Below are 9,301 nucleotides of genomic sequence, written 5' to 3'. Positions count from 1 at the left end.
ATCATCATAACAAGGCTTCTGAATTCTATTGATGAAGTACTATCTTCAGTGATCTTGACTGAGTGGGGAATTATATTCAATAGAAAGTTCAATTTGAATATAACAAAGTACACAGAAAGCAGCTGCAGTCGTTTAGAACCAGTCAAGTAAATTTTTGACCTCTTGAAGAATCTATCCACATAAGAGCTCCTTTCACATTTGAAGAAGATGGTGCTGGCTTTTGTTACACTAGGTAATGGATAAGAGACAAACCCCATATCTTGTATTCTACTTATTAATTAATCTGCAATTTGCGTCATAAATCACAGTACTATATTATTGTAAAATACTATATTACATAGTTCTTCTCTTATCTGGATGTCCGGATTTTCTAACAGTACGGACACATTGTTGCAGCTATATTTCTTGCATCTAAAGCTTGTTTTGTATACGCACTGATGCTCGTTGAAGCATATGAGTACAAAAGACGGGGAGGAAAGCTGAGAAAGGAAGGAAAGCAGGGGGGGAAGGATTTTAGCCTTGCTCAGGTAAAATGCAGTTCTGGGCAGTATAATTAATCTCACAAGTTTCTTTGGGGAGTATTATGACAATGATCTAAATGCAGTTCTGGGCAGTATAATCTCACAAGTTTCGTTGGGGAGTATTATGACAATGATCTAAATGCAGTTCTGGGCAGTATAATCTCACAAGATATTTTTCTCCAGAAAAGAAAAATTCAATGGCAATAACTCAAATGTGGTTCAAAATGTCCGTGAACTATCAATATTGTCGCGCCCTTAACTGGAAAGGTCTCTCTTTCTCTCTGCTCTTTGCTAAGACTATCTTGTAAAACTTCACATCAACTATTTATGCAGAAACTAACTGACTGCAGATTCAACAGGAAAATAAGTGGCCCTATGAACATGAAAAAGAAACGAGCTAACACCTTGACAGAAAGAGCAGGGGTATTAGAAGATGCCCATTACTCAACCATTTATAATACTTGAAGAATACAGGTTTTAATAGCCATGCACATGAAAGTATCACAATTAAACCACTTTTCTTGATAGAAAAAGATCATTCTACAAACAAGCTTCTATATTCCCTATAAACAGCAGCTTCAAAACAAGATTCTGTAATTACATTACATATGAGGCACTAACCGTGTGCATGCTCAATAAGTGTACTTCATGAGACAGAATCCTTCCCTTTGTTTTGCGCCAATGATCCAAAATCTTTAGGTGGCCATATCTAATGACAAAAAATGATCAAAGATAAGAAATCTTAGTATTCTTTCTAGTAGTAGAAAATAGAAATACCAAAAGACAGTTCATTGTTCACATCCGTCAGACTTCAGTACGACCAGTAAAATACATATTTTCAATCTTCCTTGGGAGTAAGGTAACAGCAATCACTTATGTGTATCTCAACGCTTGCAAATTTTTACCACAACTTCATTACAATTTGAACTTTTATTGAAGCTCCACACCATACATTTTTCCCCAAATCATACCACTCATAAATTCAAAGGCATGCTTTTAACAATTCCACTTGAAAACCAACATAGATGTGTTCCCTTATGCTTAGCAAGTCAATCTAAAACCAATGTAAAATGATGTATACGCAAATAATTCAAATTGAGCTGCAAGAAGAAAAGATTCTCACCCTCCAAAAGACTCTGCCTTGAAGAAGTCCATAAGGAACAGGCCCAAATTTTCTTGAATCATTTGACTCATAGATGTTGTCTCCCTCTATCCAAACATGCCCCTTCGGAACCTAGTAGCACCAACAACAACAACAACAATATAATATCCAAAATCCCAAAAAACAAAAACACCAACATTCAAAACAAAAAAACCAAAACCCATACAAAACCAACACTACAAGCTTGAACTGGAACATTGACATACCACAATAGTCTCAGATTTGTCACTGTTTTTAGGGTCAACAAAATATGTAACAGACTGGCCTTCCATGGCTTTCAAGCGCTTGGTCATGAACTTCCAAGGAACCTCAGGGGACTGTACGAGGACAATGTCCCCAACACCCAGTTTTTCGAACCGGGTCGAGATGCGTTCAGCCAAGCACAAATTTCCGGCCAGGCCGAGGGTCGGGAGCATGCTGGGACCGTAGGACTGCATACATGGAATCACAACCCATTCATTTCTCTCTGCTCATTAAGCTCATTGAATTCAAATCCAAAAAAAGAAAAAAAGAAAAAAACCAGGAGAATTGTCTGATAATGAGAGAGTGGTTCAGTGATTAGAACTTACCAGAGTGACAGTGAAAAGGTGAGTCTTGGTGACTTGGAGGCAGCAGAGAAACTTCACCAGTCGTGGAACGACGTCGCTTACTTCTCTCCCTGCCTTTTTAAATGCCTCCGAAGCCAAAAACTCCCTTATGTATCTGGACGCCATGGAGAGAGTACAGAGCGAGCATATACAGAACAGAAGGCTGAAGAGAGAGAGAGAGAGTGAGAGAGTCGGGTCTTGAATTGCAGTGCGTTTTTCAGCTTTTCGTTTTGGGCTTTAGAATCAGCCCATGTTGAACTTCTAATGGGCCATCATGTCTCATGTGTTTGTAAATTGTATGGATAAAATCTGGACGAAGTCAATACTTCAATCAAGGGAGTCAAAAGGGAATTTACTAACTACTCACTCTCCGTTGAGTTTGTGTTATAGTTCAACTAAAATACTGGACGAGATTAGCGTTGACATGGAAAACAGAATTGACCACGTAGATAGGAAATTGTCAGAAATTTATGGACCCACGTAGATAATATACATACGTTGGTTGGTAATTCCCCACAGTGATGTATCATCACCTTCACCTAGCTAGAGGACTTGAGCAACCATGCCTAGCAATATTGTTACTTTTCTAGTTTTCTTCTTCTACCTTGCTTTCTTTGCCATTGTTTCTCCTGCTAGAAGAGTCCCTCTAGACTCAAAAAACATTGCAGCCTCCTCCATTGATGGTGGTAGCAACTTCACCTATGTATGTGATCCTTCATGGTATTCTAGCCTTGGCCTGGACTTGTCCTCCTTTGCCTTCTGTGACTCTGAATTGCCGTATGACGTTAGAGCTAAGGACTTGGTGGACCGGATGACATTGATGGAGAAAGTGAAGCAGCTTGGTGACGGTGCATACGGGGTGCCTAGGCTAGGATTGCCTAAGTATGAGTGGTGGTCTGAAGCACTCCATGGTGTGTCCAATGTTGGTCCGGGGGCTTATTTTGATGACGTGGTTCCGGGTGCAACGAGCTTCCCTCCGGTTATTCTTACAGCTGCGTCGTTTAATCAGTCCTTGTGGAAAGCCATTGGCCAGGTATAGCTGCATGTATGCTCATACTGCATTATCTTTGAAGAAGGAAAAAAAAAGGATTTGCCTACGTTTTTCTTCTATGTTGGTTGGAGAAGATAATGTTTTTTGTCTTATTATTGGTTAAGATGGAGAAGAAGGTAACATTAATTATCAGCAAAACTATGACAATTAACAAGCAAACAAAAAGAAACCGCACACATTGATTGTTTGTCCATTTCAGGCTGTTTCAACAGAAGCAAGAGCTATGCACAATCTAGGAAGAGCTGGGTTAACATTTTGGAGTCCTAACATTAACGTAGTGAGGGATCCGAGGTGGGGAAGAATCATAGAGACACCTGGGGAAGATCCTTATGTTGTCGGCGCTTATGCTACTAATTACGTCAGAGGCTTGCAGGATGTTGAGGGCACAGAGAACGTCACAGATTTAAACCTTAGGCCTCTCAAAGTTTCCTCATGCTGCAAGCATTATGCAGCCTATGATGTTGACAACTGGCTTGGGGTTGATCGTCTCCATTTCGACGCAAGGGTGAGTTTTATTAATTTCTTCAAGAGCTAATTTGATGATTTAAGCTTCTTTAATGTTTTTTTTTTTTGTTGTTGTTCTTTTCGGCCGAAAAGGTGACAGAGCAAGATATGGTGGAAACTTTCCTTAGACCCTTTGAGATGTGTGTTAAAGAGGGTGATGTTAGCAGTGTAATGTGCTCTTATAACAGAGTCAATGGCATACCCACCTGTGCTGATCCAAAGCTTTTGAGAGACACCATTAGAGGAGACTGGGGGCTTCATGGGTAACTTAATTAATTAACCCTAGCTAGATTGCTCTTCCTGTGCATGGATTTAACTGGTTCCTTTTGTTTTTGTTGTCTTGCAGATATATAGTCTCCGATTGTGATTCTATCGACGTAATGGTGGATGACCACAAATTTCTTGATGACACTAAAGAGGATGCTGTTGCACAAGCATTTAAAGCAGGCTAGTCCCTGGCTTGTCAAGTTAATTCTTTAATTGTTTGAGTTTTCAGTTATAAATATAACTCAATTAAATTATGTTCCATGTTAATTAATATAGGATTGGATTTGGACTGTGGAGTCTACTACCCCAATTTCACCCAAACTGCCGTGGAACAAGGAAAGGTGAATGTGGGAGACATAGATAGGGCACTCAACTACCTTTATGTTGTGCTTATGAGGTTAGGGTACTTTGATGGAAGCCCTACTTTTAAATCCCTTGGCAAGAAGGACATATGCACCAAAGAACATATTGAATTGGCAACAGAAGCAGCCAGAGAAGGACTGGTCTTATTGAAGAATGTCAATGAAACTTTGCCTTTGAACTCTGCTAAAATCAAAACACTAGCCGTCGTCGGGCCTCATGCCAATGCTACCGAAGTTATGATTGGAAATTATGCAGGTATTGACGATATAATTGTGCTACATGTAGCATTACTCTTTACATTATGTAGGTACTAAATCAACATTACACACTTCCAATTTATTTGTAGGTGTTCCTTGTCAATACACATCACCTATTGATGCTTTCAAATCCTATGGAGAAGTGAAGTATGAAGTGGGATGTGATGTTGCATGTCAAAATGAGAGCTTGATATTCCCTGCCATGACAGCCGCAAAGAAAGCTGATGCAACAATACTTGTGGTAGGATTGGACTTATCAGTTGAGGCAGAGGGCTTGGACAGAGTGGACCTCCTTCTTCCTGGTTACCAAACTCAACTTATCAACCAAGTTGCTCAAGTCTCAAAGGGTCCAGTCATCCTTGTGGTACTGTCTGCCGGTTGCGTCGATATCAGTTTTGCCAAACAAAATGATAAAATCAAAGCCATCTTGTGGGCTGGGTACCCTGGAGAGGAAGGTGGCCGCGCCATTGCAGATATTGTTTTCGGACATCACAATCCTGGTAAGTACACGAAATATGGTAACAAAAACATAAATTTAGACCACATGACGTGACTGTTAATATCTTAACAAACATTTGATAATTTTGTCACGTGGTCAGCTAACGTGGTCTAACATCCTATATATATGTTTACTATTTTACAGGAGGAAGATTACCTCTTACATGGTATGAAGCTAATTACGTGGACATGCTACCCATGACATCCATGCCATTGAGGCCGATTGATAGTCTAGGCTATCCCGGTCGTACCTACAAATTCTTCAATGGCTCCACAGTCTACCAATTTGGCTATGGCCTTAGCTACACACAGTTCAACTACACTCTAAAAGCTGCAGATAGATCAATGGATATTTTGTTGAATAACACGCAACATTGCCGTAACATTAAGTATGAGGATGAAGCATCCAAGCCACCTTGCCCTGCTGTCCTTGTAGATGACTTGTATTACGAACATGATTTTTCGGTTAAGGTTGCAGTGAAAAATGTGGGTAAAAGGGATGGAAGTGAGGTGGTGTTTGTTTACTCAAAGCCACCAGATGGTATTGTAGGCACACATGGTAAGCAGATGATTGGATTTGAGAGGGTGTTTGTGAAAGCTGGACAAAGCAAGGAGGTTTATTTTGTGTTTAGTGTTCCCAAGGCCTTGGGGATTGTTGATTACACTGCTTACAAGCTTTTACCATCAGGCATGCACACCATCATGGTTGGAGATGATCATGGGCTCTCATTCCCTCTTCAAATCAACCTTGAGACCAAGTAGACTGAAGTGGTAGTTAATTTGTTGTTAATCTTTCTCTTCTATTCTCAATTTGTATACAGTAGGCCCAAATGATCAATTAATAATAAAGAACTCTTTCTGCTCATTTTTGTTCTGATGAATTATTACACATCAAAATCCAACTCAAACTGAGAATCACTTGTATTCGAATGTAAGGTCCAAGGAAACATGAACTCAAAATTAGGTAAGGGTTCTTTTCAAAAATTTCAAATTTTCAAAAGGAGATAAAGTAAAGAGATGGATGGGCAAAAGCAAACCGAAAAATGACCAGAAAACATGAGCACTGCCATCGTCCTCAACTTGACCAAATTGATTTCAGAGTGGGGCCAAAAGGCACAAAACATGAGCAAGCAAGAAAATGGGTTTTAGTTTAGTGGAAAAAAGTCTCCAATGGTGCGCCACTATAGCCACAGCCTATTGGGGCTTTCAATATACGAATGGGGAGGACGCAATAGCGCCATCCATCCATGTCCCTACAATTCCAGCATCTAAAAGATAATGAAACGCATACATTAGGGTATTTTTACATTAAAATAGCCGAAGAAAGTGACAGATTTGGGCAAGTCATACTCACAAAAGGCAAGCAGTGGCCATCTAACCCTTTAAAGAAAAGAGAGATAACTGAAGCTAGCACCAAATACAAGTGTTCCACAATCATGACAGCCTATTGGCTCGAACGGGAGGAGATACAATAATGCACTATGATGCATGCTCGTGTCTCTGGATTTCAAACAGATGAATGTGTGATATGGAAGGGGGGAAAAACAGTGACATTATAAGCAAGAATGAAAACATCAAATATAGCTAACATAAGGAAATTGATTTATTAACCAACCCGAGGCTGGAGAAAAAAGTCACATAGTTGTATAGCAGTCGATAGCTGCAACTTGCCATACAAAATTAACTGAAAACAAGAAACTGAGTAGTCATACTACAAATCAAGGAGGAGATTAGAATACAACTTAAGGAGCCACACCAGACAGCTCCATAATCATATTCAGAGAGACACCACATCCATTACATTTAGTGGTCCAATATGAGTACCAAATATCAGGGATAGCTATTGGCACCATGGCTCAAGATCAAGCTTAGTCATTCAAATTCTCAACTCCAAGGTTCTGCAGTTCAACCTTGAGAGACTTCAAGTATTGCACAGCTTCATCTAGAACATCGACAGTGTTCATTTCATTCCCACCAGGTACAATCCCTCTCAGCACCCTCACCATCTTCTTCATTTTCTGTCGCTTCCTTTCACTGTTGCAGCTGCTGCTACCAATGCCAGAAGATTTTCCAAGTGAAGAGCATTGCCTATTCTTCTTGGTTTTCAAACCATAATTGGAGCAAGAATCAGGGGACATGCTCCCATAATTTCCATGAGTTCGTGCTGTACTGACCTCTTCCTCGTCATATTCTTCCAGCTCTTCCTCTTCCAAGCTCAACAATGCATCAATATCATCTGAGTCCTCCTTCAGAGAAGAGGATGTTTCTCTATCCTCATTATTTCCCTCGTTCAATCCCAGATTGTCTTGGATGTAAGCTGCACAGATGTTAAAGGCAGGACCAGTAATTTTGTGGGCAATTGCAGGATTGAACATTATCTGACTTCGATGATCAGTCTGGTCGAAGATAATGAAATTCTTCGGGCAAATGTCAGAGGTTTGAAATTCAACACCATGGAAAGGTTTGATGTGCTTTGCCTCATGAGGTAAAACTGCCCCACGCGCAGATGCAACTGGAATATGCATGTAATTATTACCCACTTGATTTGCAAAGGGGGGAGCTGCCTTGTTGGGGTCAAACTGTTGGTCCCTCTGCATCAGAAATCCTAAGTAGTTAAAGCTGAATAGACAGAGATTCACCTAAAGTCTAAGATTCTTTGACTTTTGACTGGATGAACGTTTGCAAAATACTACAAGGACTGTTATGAAAATCAAGTTATCGCCATTCTGGTACAGGAGAGCTGCCTATTCTCAATCAAAAGCAACCAGAATCAATACAACTGCCTTCTTACGTATGAATACAGCCGGAGGTCCAGTTTATCCCAAATCCCAGAGTCCAGAGGGTTTGTGAAACTATACTACGTAACAGGTTTAAGCAACTGACGGAAGTATTCAGCCTGTAAGAGCAAATAGAAGAATATCAACAAACTAGTTTGAAATATCTTCAGAGTGGTACAATCAAGCATGCTAAAGCACATTTTATTGAAATCAACTGAAGCTGAAAGAAGATAAACAATAGCATAGCATGGCTGAATGGAAACGAGAAGATCAGATGTACCTGACAAACTTGCATCAGTTGGTAGTAGGCAATAACCCCAACACTCATTATAATCTTCCCAACTTCCTTAATAGCTCGATATCTCTTAAAGGTTACCCCAATGTTCATTCTCACTCCTGCAACCACCTTTTAAGATCCCCAAATAAAAGAACTTCAAAAACCAAAGAGTTTCACCTGCAGCAGTAAACCCTCAAAACAAAATTGTTAGAATGGAGACTGAAAGAGCAACGAGAAACAGAACCATATAACAAATGCTACATTTGATAAGAAGTATAGAAACATCATTTTGTCCCAAAATTTAAAACATTATTTATCTAAAGAAAAGTACTTCAGTTAATCTGTTTTTGTTCTATGATAACCAAACAATTAAAAGAAACACCTAAGAAAACCAAGCAGTTATATTTTTCCTTTAAAAGTCTTGGAAGCACGCACAAAGAGGAAAAAGGAAATGCTGGAGCTAATTGGGCCATCAAGTTTCAATTTTTACACCAATTTCTTAAACTAATTTCTTAAACTTAGGCCAAGCTAACAGGTGAAGGAAATGAAGAACAAAAAACAGCAATATAGCGATAGTATAATCTCACCAAAATGAATGAAACTACAGTATGACGCGGAAGAACACCACTAATCGAACACAGTTCCTGCTGTAATTCACAAAAGAAGACGTCCACGGCATCTTGATTTTACTTCTTCAATACCAAGTCAATAGTAAATGGTCCCAAAATTCCACTGCAAAAATAAAAGGAAAATATTTCCAAAGTTAGTCGAATGAATCTTATCCAACATTGATGTCTTTGAAAGAAGTCACTTTTAGCAGAATAAGCACTCACACAAAGAAACCCAGTTTGGCTAATGAGTAAAGTACGAAGAAAACAAATCAAAATTAGCAATGAACATTATTTCATTTTGCAGGTCTACCAAAGCAAAGTTCATCACTAAACTGAGCCTGATTAAATCAAAATTAAAATTATCCCATACCTCACAACTCAGAACACACCGAATCCACAATATTAATAAGGAAAATGCTAGGGAGA

The 9,301-nt window shown here is 39.4% G+C and overlaps 4 protein-coding genes across 5 annotated transcripts in view; 1 reads left to right on the top strand and 3 right to left on the bottom strand.

Moving 5' to 3' along the window:
* Positions 927-2,469, bottom strand: LOC18781196 (mitochondrial inner membrane protease subunit 1). The gene is made up of 4 exons (XM_007212074.2): positions 2,253-2,469; positions 1,890-2,114; positions 1,645-1,755; positions 927-1,230 (listed from the first exon to the last, which is right to left on the bottom strand). The coding sequence occupies exons 1-4, from the start codon at positions 2,394-2,396 to the stop codon at positions 1,168-1,170; spliced, it is 543 nt and encodes a 180-aa protein (XP_007212136.1). The 5' UTR covers positions 2,397-2,469; the 3' UTR covers positions 927-1,167.
* On the top strand, positions 2,833-5,972 carry LOC18778708 (probable beta-D-xylosidase 5). Its single transcript, XM_020561642.1, has 7 exons — positions 2,833-3,303; positions 3,521-3,826; positions 3,919-4,088; positions 4,172-4,272; positions 4,369-4,710; positions 4,802-5,212; positions 5,356-5,972. Exons 1-7 carry the CDS (start codon positions 2,833-2,835, stop codon positions 5,970-5,972), a joined length of 2,418 nt encoding a protein of 805 aa, XP_020417231.1.
* The window catches only part of LOC18780811 (transcription factor bHLH144), a 3,054-nt gene continuing 542 nt past the window's right edge, over positions 6,790-9,301 (bottom strand). The window contains exons 2-5 of one of the 2 annotated variants that reach the window (XM_020561855.1): positions 8,852-8,996; positions 8,268-8,441; positions 8,002-8,106; positions 6,790-7,801 (exon numbers count right to left, since the gene is read on the bottom strand). In XM_020561855.1, the coding sequence (XP_020417444.1) occupies positions 7,079-7,735 (657 nt within the window). In that variant the 5' untranslated portion in view covers positions 7,736-7,801; positions 8,002-8,106; positions 8,268-8,441; positions 8,852-8,996 and the 3' untranslated portion in view covers positions 6,790-7,078. Of the gene's footprint in view, positions 8,107-8,267; positions 8,442-8,851; positions 8,997-9,301 lie in introns of both variants that reach the window. The other variant, XM_007211866.2, reaches the window with a different exon arrangement.
* Positions 8,068-9,301, bottom strand: part of LOC18781013 (PLASMODESMATA CALLOSE-BINDING PROTEIN 2) — a 3,977-nt gene continuing 2,743 nt past the window's right edge. Inside the window, exons 6-7 of the mRNA XM_020561641.1 lie at positions 8,268-8,393; positions 8,068-8,106 (exon numbers count right to left, since the gene is read on the bottom strand). Of these exons, the coding sequence (XP_020417230.1) occupies positions 8,068-8,106; positions 8,268-8,393 (165 nt within the window). The remainder of the gene's footprint in view (positions 8,107-8,267; positions 8,394-9,301) is intronic.

This window comes from Prunus persica, chromosome G4 (assembly GCF_000346465.2).
Source record: "Prunus persica cultivar Lovell chromosome G4, Prunus_persica_NCBIv2, whole genome shotgun sequence".
In the NCBI taxonomy this organism is placed as follows: Eukaryota; Viridiplantae; Streptophyta; class Magnoliopsida; order Rosales; family Rosaceae; genus Prunus; species Prunus persica.
This window is presented reverse-complemented; position numbering and strand designations above follow the sequence as displayed.